The sequence below is a fragment of the Leptonotus elevatus genome, chromosome 16 (genome assembly GCF_054856555.1).
Source record: "Leptonotus elevatus isolate MCC_2025b chromosome 16, RoL_Lele_1.0, whole genome shotgun sequence".
Classification (NCBI taxonomy): Eukaryota; Metazoa; Chordata; class Actinopteri; order Syngnathiformes; family Syngnathidae; genus Leptonotus; species Leptonotus elevatus.
Genome location: NC_141254.1, coordinates 16695877 through 16709315, shown reverse-complemented (window position 1 = coordinate 16709315; position 13439 = coordinate 16695877). Strand labels below are relative to the sequence as shown.

At 40.8% G+C, this 13439-nt stretch overlaps 2 protein-coding genes across 6 annotated transcripts in view; both read left to right on the top strand.

Annotated features, from left to right (window-relative positions):
- Window positions 1-3404: 3404 nt before the first annotated feature.
- LOC147161037 (uncharacterized) lies at window positions 3405-9296 on the top strand. Of its 3 annotated transcripts, none has more exons than XM_086097810.1 (3): window positions 3405-4442; window positions 5207-6058; window positions 9077-9296. In XM_086097810.1, exons 1-3 carry the CDS (start codon window positions 3767-3769, stop codon window positions 9148-9150), a joined length of 1602 nt encoding a protein of 533 aa, XP_085953936.1. In that variant the 5' UTR covers window positions 3405-3766; the 3' UTR covers window positions 9151-9296. The 3 variants fall into 3 exon arrangements, with proteins under 3 accessions (XP_085953936.1, XP_085953935.1, XP_085953937.1); XM_086097811.1 differs by lacking the exon at window positions 9077-9296 and having other exon boundaries at window positions 3429-3484; window positions 3778-4442; window positions 5207-7743; XM_086097809.1 differs by lacking the exon at window positions 9077-9296 and having other exon boundaries at window positions 5207-7743.
- Window positions 9297-10373: 1077 nt separating this feature from the next.
- Window positions 10374-13439, top strand: part of ltbp3 (latent transforming growth factor beta binding protein 3) — a 36488-nt gene continuing 33422 nt past the window's right edge. For 2 of the 3 annotated variants that reach the window (XM_086099077.1, XM_086099076.1), the window contains exon 1: window positions 10375-10922. In XM_086099077.1, the coding sequence (XP_085955203.1) occupies window positions 10688-10922 (235 nt within the window). In that variant the 5' untranslated portion in view covers window positions 10375-10687. Of the gene's footprint in view, window positions 10923-13439 lie in introns of all 3 variants that reach the window. The other variant, XM_086099078.1, reaches the window with a different exon arrangement.

The window sequence follows — 13439 nt, the reverse complement described above, 5'->3', positions numbered from 1 at the left end:
TTCTCCTCTCCCTAACAACTGCAACCTCCCACACTCCCACCCACCTTTTTGGACCCGTCCTGCACCCGCTCCACCTCCCACCCTGTCAAAGTTAAATGAGTCTGCATGCTTTTAGAAGAGTTTTACGATCACTCACAGTGGATGCGAAAAGTCTACACACCCCGGTTGTCAGGTTTTGTGTTGAAAATGAGACCAAAGATAAATCATTTCATAACTGTTCATGAACATTACTGTGAAAACACGTACAAAAAATGGGTTCTAGTCCGACAAACTCAAGGTTGAACTTTTTGGTCGTATTTCCAAAAGGTACCATTAACTCGTTCACTGCCATTGACGGCTACAGACGTCAAAAATTCATTTTAACTATTTCTATTAGTTTAACATTTTTCCTACTTTTGTTAACAAGAGTATGAAAACCTAGATATTTTTTTTTGTATTAGAACAGATATAAAATTTGTGATTAATCGTGAGTTAACTAGTAAAGTCATGCGATTAGTTACGATTAAAAATGGTAATTGCCTAACGCCCCTAATTTTTAATAATCTTTTTCTTAAAAAAAAAAAAAGATAAAAAATTATTACAAATTATTTTTTTTTCGAAAAAAGAAAAGATTATAAAAATTAGGGGTGTCAGGTGATTAATTTGTTTTAATCGGAATTAATCGCATTACTTCACTAGTTTATATCTGTTCTAAATGTACCCCAAAACATTTTGGGGGGGTTTCATACTCTTGTTAACAAAAGTGGATTTAAAATAATAATAATAATAGAAATAGGTAAAAGGAATTTATGAGCGGTTTGAAATAGTAATCAGTATTAGCATAAAACCTTCAAGTTTCTACGAAAGGAAAAACTCATCAGGAAAAGCCGACGAGGCCATCCAAAATGTATTTTTGGGGTTAATCAGAGGCACTTTAAATAGCAGCAGGTTTGTTCTCTGTCATTCAACATGAGTTAAAATGTGATTGATTCATTCTGAACGCATCCACATCCTTAGTTATGAGTGGGTGCGCGCACTACTTTTTCTGTTGATGACGTCATATATAACCGTTACAATTTAATTGGTGGAATTATTTATCTTGGTCTCATTGGACGGGGTGTGAAGACTTTTCATATCAACGGGAAATCATTCTGATCTGGCCAGCATAGACCATTTAACTGCATTCCTTTGCACTACTCACTTTAAAAAATAAAAAAAATAAAAAATCCATTATGGGAGTGTGTCTCGCTTGTTAATGATCTCTGGTCGCCTTAAAGGGAGGTAGGAAATAAAAAAAATAAAATAAAAAATGAACGCAATGCTTTATTCATGAACGATTACTAAGTGACTCCAGACTGCCGCTCACGCCTTGTCGGACCTCTCACCTAAATAAAATGCATGACTTTGCCTGGAACGTCCCAACAACGTCCAAACAGAAATGGAATGCAGCTGAGGGACATCTGCTCACCAAATCCAGGAAATAAACCAGATCAGACTTGCATGATGCCCAGTCACCCACAACATATTTGCCTCGTTTCTTTAGCAGATATAGGATGGCTCAAAAGGGGAGTGAAAAGGGAGATGTTGAGAAAAGATACAAGTTTAACAGCAAACTATACGCAAGCCGTTAGAACATACGTCAACTGTTCCATTTCCATCGAAACTCGAAATGATTGATTTGACTGTCCTCATTTTTCTCAAATGGGACCAATAAAATACATCTGTCAAGTACCACAACATTTTCTAGCGATGAGCTGATTGGAGCAAAAAGTATTGGAACATCGCTTTGCTGTTCACAACAAACATTTGGGTTGGACGTCAAAATGAGGAGACCGAGCTGGACGCTGTAGTTTTGCGTCTGTTTAAATCTGGTTTGTGCTTTTTGTTCAAATTCATGATGCTCACGCCTGCCCTCTGCAGGTTGTTACTGCATGTCACGATTGTTCTATGTTCTTCGACAATTCTCACATTAACTGCTGCCGTTTTCCTTGGGTAGACACTTTTATACTGTTACTTGGTACACCAGTAATTTCGTTCCTTGGGACATAAAAAAAAATATATATATATATATTTTATATTGGTATGACGTATGACCAATGTTTGTGTAAACATGTGACGAGACTGTCTGCCTCACAGTTGAAAGGTTGTGTGTTCAAATCCTGGCTTGGACTTCTTTTTTTTTGCTTGCTTGCTTTTCCCAAGCTTGCACGTGTGTTATCCTGGTACAATTTCCTCCCTCATTTCAAAAACATGTAAGTTAGATTAATCGAAGATGCAAAATCCTATTGGTCTGGCTGTATAAATAGTTGTTTGTCAATATGTGCCCTCCAAGTGGGTGCCAACTAGTCCGGGATGTACTCTGGTTCTTGCCCAAATTCTGCTGGGAAAGGCTCCAGCATCCCGGTGACACTAAACGGGGATTTGTTATGTGGAATTCAGTTTTATTTCACTTTTTAAGAACAATCCACAACAATAGAAATGTGATTACAGTTTTGGACTACTGAATGAACGGTCTATGTTCGGAGCGGTCTACAGCGCCCTCTGTAGTATTTAAATAGGAACAACACACTCTCAGGGCGACAGTGCTGTCTTTCATTCATGTCTTGTTGACGATGTATTTATTCTTATTTATTTAAATTAGGCCGCAGGCTGAGGGTAATTTCTGTAGTGGTCGTGCTACTCTGTGGATTGGTTATCAGTGTCTCTAATTAAAATTCCGCATGCAACCTTCTTGTTTATATCAGTTTCAAAGTTTTTATCATGGGAAGCCGATAAACACAGGGTCATTCTACATGAATGTAAACCATATGTGTCTAATTTTACAAATGACCCAAGCATATCGGATTACATGTTACTCATACTTCAATAATTAAAATGTTATTCATATTTTTTTTGTCATTGTCTGCTATAAATTCCCTTGGTGTTTTTAATTGTATTAGTTAATCTGAATATGTTTTGTGCCTTTGTTTAGAAATTTGGACTCACCAAAATTTTCAGAAAGCTTTTCCAAAACATTAATGTTTGTGTCTGTTGTACGGAGGACCAAAAATGCCAAAATAAAATACATGCATGAATATATAATTAAATGTTTAATGAATTGTTTAATTAATTCCGTATTTATATAATCATCTCGATATTTATTGATTCGATTATTTAAATATTTATTTCTATGTATATTTATTTCGATGTTTTATGTCAAAGTTTGAAATTCGCAAATAAATAATGGAATAGGCTAATGACTGTCAATAGTTTATGACTCATTTAATTAATTGAAAATATATTTATATAATTTTGGCACTTAAGATCACCCATAAAATTATTATTATTATTATTTTATTTTTTGTTTAAAGATTTGACTTGCTGCACACTTCAGGTTGGTGACGCTTTATTCCAATCAGAGCGCATTACTAGTGCCTACGTCATCTTCCTGCGACGGGTTAAATGAAATTCCGTAGTTAGAGGTTGCAAATGGAAGAATCGACACAGGGAGCTATTTTTACGTCTAGTAAGTAACGCAGTTGAACTTTTATTCTCACACATAAACGGTCGCAAGCGTGTTTTCAGGAATACGCTTTGACATTATTGATAAAGCGAGCAGGCTAATGCTAGCGCGCAGATTTGGGCCCTGTTTAATCTCGGAGTAGTTTGCATTGTTTTGGTCGGTGACGTCAAACTAAGCAGTAACACCTGACTCTTCCCCATCTACCGAACATACTTGTCGGTTTCCGTTTTGCTTATTTACACTAAGTTAGTTGCATTCATAGGCTTCGCTAACTCAACCAAAGCTATGGCTTCCAGGCGGGCCGGTTATCCGAGCAGAGTGGATTCCCCTTCATCAAATAGTGGCAACCGCAAGACGAGTATCAACAACATTCCTGAAAGGCCTGGGACAGAATCCTGCTACGACCGCAAACCAGACAAGGTCGCATACGGCAGCGTGAGTGTAACATCGCTGAAAACCCGCCTTGCACCGACCATTCAATCTGCCATGTCGGCTGCAGTTGACACTCTCGTGGGCGAGGTGGTGCTTGTGATCAACGAGACTCATCAAGAGTTGCTGCACAAGGAACAAGAAAACGAGAGGCTCAAAGTGCGTCTGGAGGTGTCTGAGAGGGAGTTGAAGACGATGCAGGATTGCCTGTGCAGTGCCCAGAAGCTCATAGACCAGCTTCAGATCTCGTACAGCGGCCCTCATAACATTGGTCAGTCGGTTTTCGCTCCATCTCTGCCCCCTATGGTGGCAAGCGTAGACCGGGACCATCCGAACTCTCGAAACGGTGGAGGCGGCGTGCATTTGGGTCTCGGTGGTGGTTCCGTGGATGACTCGCTTCATTCCTTTGAGCCAAGAGATGACTACAAGATTTGCCAGCTGTCTATTCAACCTGATGGTTCTGTGACCAACCACGCTCTGGACTCCTTTGCAGCAGACACGTCTCACATGTGCGCCGATGCCAACAGATCAGGTAAGGATATTGTAAAAACCCGTCAAAAGAAATTCTAGCAGCAACTCTCCAAAAATGTAAACGTTTAGGATGCAAGGACCGCGTGCTATCCAATAAAGGATCCCGTCTTGTAAGAGAACTTGACCCATTAAGTTTTGTTCATTTCATGCCTAACAAGGACGTTTTTAGTCTTCAAAAGGTGACATATATCAATATGAGCTAAGTTAATATAACCTAGCTGGAACGAAATGCCCCACCAATTGTAAAACAAATGTTCTGCCTATAATTTATATATTAATTCTTGTAAGCAATAAGGAACCAAAAAATAAGTTATTATATTCATTATATATTTTTAAACCACTGTAATCGGTTATCTGAATCTTAGTCTGGCAAATATGCTAATCGGCCTAAAAAATGTTTTTGTCACTCGCTGCTTACTGAAAATGACATCACAGTTGCTCAGTACTCAGGTAACGACCAATCACGGCTCATCTTGTGGAAGTCACTTGAATAAACTCAAAACACAGGTGATCTGGTGATTGGTCGTTATCTGAGCCCTGAGCAACTGTGATGTCATTTTCAGTCCACAGCGAGTGGCAAAATGGCCGCCCCCTGAGTTGGATAACAACCGTTGGATTTTGATGCTTAATTTATATTGCATAAACACAATATTAATCAGAATGCCGTGTGTAGACTAGTGGGGCATAGGACATACAATGACAATTTCTTTGCTTAAATTCCCACTTTAATAATTCAAAATCAATTTGATCCTATTTCTGCTTCAGATGAGAGGCCGTCTCAGGGATCTGGTGAAGCTGGCGGCTTTGAGATAAAAGTGGAGCAGGGACAAGCTTCAAGCTCCACTCCGAACAACAGGAAGGACACAGTTGGCGATGGCGAACAGTCGCCCCACGCCATGGCCGACCTCAGCTATGTTCAGGTTGGGGACGGGGGCAGTTCCCAGCGTCCCTTCACCCAACCTTTGCGCCACCAAAGGCCTGTTCGAGAATGCAGCAATGCCCCGCAGCAGCGGATGATGGACGGGCAAAAGCCGCTGGTGAGGACTTCAGGACCCGGAAGAGGTCACGGCGTTTCAGCGGGCAGAGCAGACGAGCCAGCGGGACCTTCTGGCGCCGACGCGGCCGCGGAGCCTCCCGTAGATCGTCCTCACCATTGCTTAGAGTGCGGGAAGACCTTCCGTCTGATTTCCAGCCTGAAGAAACACATCCGGATCCACACGGGAGAGAAGCCGTACCCTTGCAGCGTCTGCGGCCGCTGCTTCCGCGAGTCGGGCGCCCTCAAGACGCACCTGCGCATCCACACCGGCGAGAAACCGTACTCGTGCTCCGAGTGCGGCAACTGCTTCCGCCACTTGGACGGCCTGCGCAAACACCGGCGCACGCACACGGGAGAGAAGCCGTACGTGTGCGCCATCTGCGGCAAGCGGCTGAGCCGCCTGCAGCACCTCAAGCACCACCAGCTCATCCACACGGGGGAGAGGCCGTGCTGCTGCCCCTTCTGCAACCGCAGCTTCAAGGAGCCCGCCGCGCTGCGCAAGCACATCCGGACGCACCGCGAGGAGGGCGGCCACATGGCGGTCGGCGCCACCGCCGACGTAGCCGAACCCGACGCCATCGGTAATATTAACAGCCTTCACCCGGCTGCGCCGTCTCCCCAGATGAGGTTTGGGGAGTGGGGGGCGGAAGAGGACAACGCGGGTGCTGACTGTGTGTAGAAAGTGTGTGTGTGTGTGTGGGGGGGGGTTCTGAAGATTCGATTTGGCACCGACACATTCCTCCCCCAAAAACAAAAAGCCAATCAGAACCTGAGAAGAGCCTTTTAAAGAAAAGTTGAATGCCTTCTGCACTCTTGAGGTTTTGATTTGATTAATAGCAAAGTGAGGACAAGTTGAATTATTGGCAACGGATTGTGGAGTTATAATAATAATAATAATAAACCTCCATCTATTCATTTTCTATTGCGCTTGTCCTCGTTAGAGTCGTGGATGAAAACATATCAACATTTTCAACTTTGTGTGCATGCGAAAAAATTTTAAGGGCATTTTCCTATTTTACATGTTAATAGTTTGCATGAAATCGATCCTGCACCACTCGGACGGTACATCGTATTGACTGGTCTGCTTCTCAGCAATTTGACAAAAGCCGTAGCGCATATTTAGAAAAGTGCCTTAGCCGATTTAAAAAATAAAAAAAAAAGATCCGTCAGTCCTGCTACTGAATGTAATTCTCACCTGGCGGGACTTTGGTCATTATTTCACAAATTGCACGTCTTCATAAAACACAGACGCATTGAGATTAGATTAGTCTGGCAAACATATCATGAAGAATCAGTCTTGTGTAATTGTTAATCCAACAACTATGAACACAAATATTGATTAAAAAAATTACAATTATTGTATAGCTTACAAGGTACTTGGGGCTTTATTTATTGCTCGTTATTTATACTAATTGACACCAGCCACATTAGGCACAGAAAACATGCCTTTACATAGACAATAATCACCTATGAGCAAATATTAGAAGCAAAATGATTTTTTTTTTTATTGAGAAAACGAATGGCTAGCAAATGTTTTCTGATGCACTTTTTAATAGTGTAAATATGGCTGTAATTTATTCTGTCTAATGATGATTTTTTTTTTAATGTACAGTAAACCTTTTTGTTTTAATATTTCAAACCGCTAACTCATCATGTAAATATGCTTATTAAATACTGACGTCCCTCCCAGTTGTAACTCATATAGTCTCAGCCTTCAAACAAACTAAATATTACCGTACTTTCTCCATGTATGCTGCACAGTAAATGCTATACTGTAAATCTTCACGAAAGATGCTCCAAATGTGAAATGTTTGTCGTTGTATACCCACAGTGTGGTTTGCCAAGGTAGCTTTGCCCCTATAATGCTGTATTTTTTTTTTTGCTTTTTGCTTCAAATGACATTAAAGGAGGCCTTTTGCATGTAACTTAAAAATGAAAACGGGAAGTCCCTGTTAAATGTGCAATGACTTTTCTATGCTTCTGTGTTCAAACTGTAATGTACTCTTGTTTCATATGCTATAAATGTTACTGTACTAAAAGGCCTTGTTTATATTTAAACGTTATTGGACGAACAATGGAACAAACAACAATTATGTTATATTTGTAGCATGCGAAAATAGGGCGGGGGGGGGACAACAAGCTTTTTATTCTCCACACCGCCACCTGCTGGTTTGGGCGATGCACTGCACCACTCGCCCGATTGCAAAATCATTCATAAGAGTGACATCAATACGCAATTGACATTGAACCCTCAACCTGTTGAGCGTTAGTAAACGCAAAAACCTTCTACCTCACTTGATACCTAAATTTGTATCTTGTTCCCTTTCTAACCAGTCTGCGAGTAAACAAGACATTACGGTCCAGCCTCATGCAGTGAGATCACAGCGCAGCGCCCCCCCTTTTGCACCCTTGCATGATCTCATTGCATCATGACTGTACCGCCGCCAGACAGATGGTGGCGGTCTCTGGACACGCCCCCAAACATCCCAAATAACACTTAAGTAATGACAGCTGTGGTCGCGCACGCACGCACGCAAACCGCTGATGTGTTCCTTTGGTGTGATTAAAAGCTTAGCACGAAAGACGTGCTACGATTTCTGCATTATAATTTAATTTAATGTTTTCAAATGAAATTTGCATAGCGCTGCACAGCCCCTTCGGGGACGGCGCCAGGATTTTTTTTTTTTCTTCAGAGGCTTGACTGGGGCCACACGAGACCCGGTGTCGTACCATCTTGAGTCTCTTCTATAGCACCCACGTATATAATAAACTACAATTTCAAACAATAAGTCCAACGAGGAGCATGTATCTTCAAAATGTAAATGTACAACGAAAAAGAATTCGTCATTATCAAAAAACATACAACAAATCTTGTTCTATAACTAAAACAATGAGGAAAAAATATAATTAGCCTAACAGCATAATTGCCAGTCATTTTTAACTCAATGTCACAATATCAACCAATAAATAACAATGCGCTTGCAATTTTTTTTGTCATGTCTGTCAGACATCCAGATCAATGTAATCCGCAAAAATTTAAATGTGATGGTTTTTTGTTTTGTTTTCCAAAAACCAAAATTTCTGTCAATTATGCTAGTTAGACTAACAATACTCAAGAAATGCAAACGTCATTAAAAGGAGAAGTCCACATTTTTCTTTCTCTTTTTTTTTCAGGAAACAACCAATCACGACTCACCTGTTTTCTGGGTTTTGGTCATGTGACGTTCGCGAGCTGACCCTTTGGCACTGTGATGTCATTTTCAGTCGATAGCGAGTGACAAAATGGCTGCCCCCCAGAGATGGATAGAAACGGGTGGATTTTGCTGCTTAATTCATATTCCACAAACACAACATTAATCAGAATATCGTGTTTAGACCGTTAGGGACACACAGAACATATTGTCAAGATTTTTTTTTTTTAAAACGTCACCTTTAACAGATTGTGACCAAAACTATTTCAGCCCAATTTTCTTTTTGAATTGTTTTTTTTTAGTTTCCATAATACATAGTATAATTTTTTTTTTTTAATGAAAATGATCTATGGTATGCTTTGTGTGTCAATTATAGGCTATTTATTTTTTGTGTCCGTGTGCTTGCAGTTAATGACGGCAAAGGAGATGTCAGAGCAGCCTGTGAACTCCATGGAGTCATTTCCTCAGCGCCTGGAAAGTAAACACATACTTTTTTTTTTTGGTAAGGAAGTGACTCACTTTCTCTCGCTCTCACTCTCTTTCTTATTGTGTCTGTGTCACTTTCCCTTGTTGACCACATGACCCCCAAATACCGCCTTCCTCCCTTTGGGAGCGCAGTGGACGTCCACTCCAGACACACTTGACTTTTCCCAGGCATGAAATTCATGATTGGAATCCTTTAAAGTGTGTATGTATGTATGTGTGTGTGTGGAGCGGGGTCGAGTCGACTGGACTGAGCATTACGTCATTGGGCTAACTTGAGTCTATTCTATTTACAGTGAATGGCTGATGGTTATATTGTTTGGTCATGTAGAATACAGTGGGCTTGTTGTCACATGGGTACGTTGTCACATTGTAATGATCTTCTCCACCAGTAGGCACAACTAAAAAGCGGAATACGAGTTTTCTTCCTTTATGTTCAGGTGTCATGTCCTGTCTGAGAAGAGAATAATTGTGAGCTGACATGAGCGGCAATTAACAATTTTGCGCAAAGTAAATTAAAAAAAGTTAACGTTCAGTGACAGTTGTTCTTTTTTAAGATAACTTTGAACTAGAGCTAGCATTTGTAAACAGCCCGGTGAGTTTGTGGCAACATGTCTCAGTCATTTTGTGGTTAATTGTTACATATGTAAGTCGGTCTACGTATATGCCAGAATAACCTTTCTGATGATGAGTCTGATTTGTAAGGAAATTCGTTTTTCAGATTTTGTTTTGAGTGTTTATAAGTGTAATAATCTTCCGTTTTAGTTTAACATTTTCAATATCCATGGTAAACATTTTCTGTGCTTGAAAATGTTTCACTTTTAAGTGAAAAAAAGTCATTTTAATTATTTTTGCCATTGTGACATATTGAATGAGAAAACTTACCCGAATGCGTATGCAACATGTCACATGTTCACATTCTCTATTTGATTGCTTCTGTAACTTAGCACTGACACAAAAAACATGAACATGACATGAATCCCATGACACGGTGTTGATAAATTAGACACGTAACATACAGGAGGATGCAGTGTTATTCATATTTCCAGAGTGACTTGCGAGCTTGAACGCGGCAAGGCTTGCGCGGGAAGGTGGGAAAGAAAACGTGGTCGCTAGAAAAAAGCACTTTCAGCTAAACTCCTGCAGCGCACCGCCTGCATGGCCCGCTGCCAGCCTTTCTCCACGGAGGGCTGGCTCACTTCTCCTCCTCCTCCTCCTCCCTTTTCTTCCCTCCTTCTCCCAGAGCCGCATACGCACTCCCGGGGAAGCAACAGGCGAAGAAGGAAGAGAGGAGGACGAACTTGGAGAACTTTTTTTTTTTTTTGGAAAGGGGAACTTCAACCATGCCAAATTGGTCGCTTTTGCGAATGGATCACCAAAGCACGCCCGAGTAGTGATTTAAATCCTCCATAAAGAGGGGAACCCCCTCCCCACAAGGAGCTCATTGTCGTCAATCGGCGAACTCAGCGGATCGCCCCCGGCTGGTGGTTTCATGTGTCCGGCTGCGTGAAAAGGGGGGCACCGGAGGATGCCACGATGCCCTCGCTGATCTGCCGCGTGCTTCTCCTGTGGCTCAGCGTGCACAGGCTGGCGCGTTGCACGGAGCGCCTGTCGACGCGTGAGCGCTTCAAGGTGGTCATCGCGCCGGTCTGCAAACGGATCTGCCTGAAGGGCCAGTGCCAGGACCGCTGCGAGCAGGGCAACAACACCACGCTCATTGGGGAGAACGGCCAGGGGGCGGACACGCTCATCGGACAGGGGTTCAGGGTCGGTGAGTAAACAATCAGACGGGGTTTGGTTTTTTTTGGGGGGGGGGGGGGGGGGTATAATTAGGCTGCTGAGATCAACGCCGAATGGCGCTCTGATGACTTCAATTTGCACGCCGCATCTGTTCATAACGCGTCTTGGTGCGAAAAAAAAGTTTGAAACCCCTCATCATCCTCTTTAGGGAGAGGGAGGAGAGTAGCCACAATTTGTAAAAAAGTAGTCCTCTAAATAATTATTGAGATGTAAGTAGTGTATTGAGTGAAAAAAAAAAATACTCAAATTAATTTAATCATTCACTTCAATCAGATAAAAAATAATCATAAAAGTGCAAGGGAAAATTCATATCTTGTCTAATAATATAATTTGCGCTTAAGCAGCCAATAACAAGTTGTTTAATAACTTAAATTAAGGCAAATTCAGCCACAAGGAATTGTATTTCATCACAGGTGTCAAACTCAAGGCCTCGGGGGGCCAAATCTGGCCCACCACATGATTTTAAGCAAGCGACGTGTATCAACTTCATGTTTCTTGCTAACATGCCAACATTTTTAATTATCTGAACTTTTAAAGACATTCATATTGCTAGCATTTTCTTCTTAATTTTTGGAGGAAAAACTGTTTTATTAGCCTCTTCTTTATAGTGGAAGTCAACCTTAAACATTCCTTGATAATAATGTTATATTTGACCTCACTTGTCTAAACATGACATTCTGATTAAGATTCGTTTGTGGAATATAAATTATGAAGCTTTTTTTTTTTTTTGGATCCATCTCATGGGGCAGCCATTTTGCCACTTGCTGTCGACTGAAGATGACATTAATATTGCTCAGGGCTCAGGTAACAACCAATCACAGCTCAACTTCAGAAAACAGGTGAGCTGTAATTGGTCATTGCCTGAGCCCCGAGCAACAATCATGTGATCTTCAGTCGACAGCAAGTGGCAAAATGGCCGCCCCGGATGGATAAAAACGACTGCATTTTGCTGCTTAACTCATATTCCACTAACACAATATCAACCAGAATACCATATTTTGGTTGAATTCCCCTTTAAAAAAATCATCTATTTATATAATATAATATGAGGCAATCATACATTTAATTGGGCTCACAATCATAACAGCCCTTCGAAGGAAACCATAACTAAGATGTGGCCCACGACAAAAATAAGTTTCACGCCCTCGTAAACTTTCTTTGTTTACATTCTTGAAAAAACACAATAGCCTCACCAGGCAGATATTAATTACTATATATAAAGCTATATCCGCTACGTATAAGCAAGTAGGGAGCCGATTGTAGCTCAGTGTAACGGAGTAAACGTTTCTTCTTACCAAAATATACTATGTTACATTAAAACGACTCTGATAAGTACAGTTAAAAAAAAAAGAAGTTATTTAGCTCAAATTTAACTGAGTAAATTTAGGGCAGGAGTCGCCCGTCATGGGACATTGTGATTACTAATTTCCAACGAATATTATTGCAGAGATGGTGATCATTTTTTTTAATTATTATTATTATTATTATTATTATTATAATACACATTAAAAAGTCATTTGAGCAAATTAGTTTCAGTAGTGGGTATCAAACTGGTAGTCCTTAACATTAATAGTTCCCAAGAAGTAGTTCTCAGTTTCAAAAAGTTGGTGCCCTCTGCCCTCATCTTAAAGTAAAAACCCACTTATAGTATGGAGCAGGACAGCCGCACACGGGTTCCTAATTTTAATGATAACAGGAAGTTGCTGTAGGAAAAGATTGTGTTTGTCTTTGCTTTTCATGTTGTAATACCCTCCATGAAATATTTAAAGCCTGTTTGGAATAGCTGCGCGTTTGATCAAAAGTATTAAATAGCCTGCTCGTGATGTACATTAGATGGCTCTCAAACCGGGCCCCGGTGGTCTGTGAGACGTCTTGGGGGGGTCTGCAATATCATTTGCAATAAATTATGTCTTATCATTTAAAGAGGTGCATACCGGCGCACCAATAAAACAAACAGAATAAACAGAGTAAACCAATTTCTCCTCCCTATAAGGGAGGACAGTCTAACACTCTGCACACTAACAAATGAAGGTTCGACATAGAGTTACTTAAGTACTCCGTAGTGCCGTCAGAACCAGTAATGACCCCAAAGAAAATACACTGTACAATGGTGCAATATGGAACCAGGGATGCTATTTTGAACCTATGCAGCATCTTTACTTTATTTATTTATTTATTTTTACAGTTTTGGTCAAATTATAGGAATGTGACATGTATCGCTTGAAAATAGGCAACATTTTTATTGCTATGTCATTTAGAAATCAAGCCAAAAAAAATTCTTTACAATATGTTCTAGGTTGCTCCATTAGTCTAAACACAGTATTCTGATTTAATATTGCATTTGTGGAATATGAATAAAGCAGCAGAAAACAGGGCTCAGGAAACAACCAATCACAGCTCACCTCTTTTCTGAGTTTAGGTCATGTGATGTTCACAAGCTGAATCGTGATTGGTCAGTACCTTAGCTTCGAGCAACTGTGATGTCCTT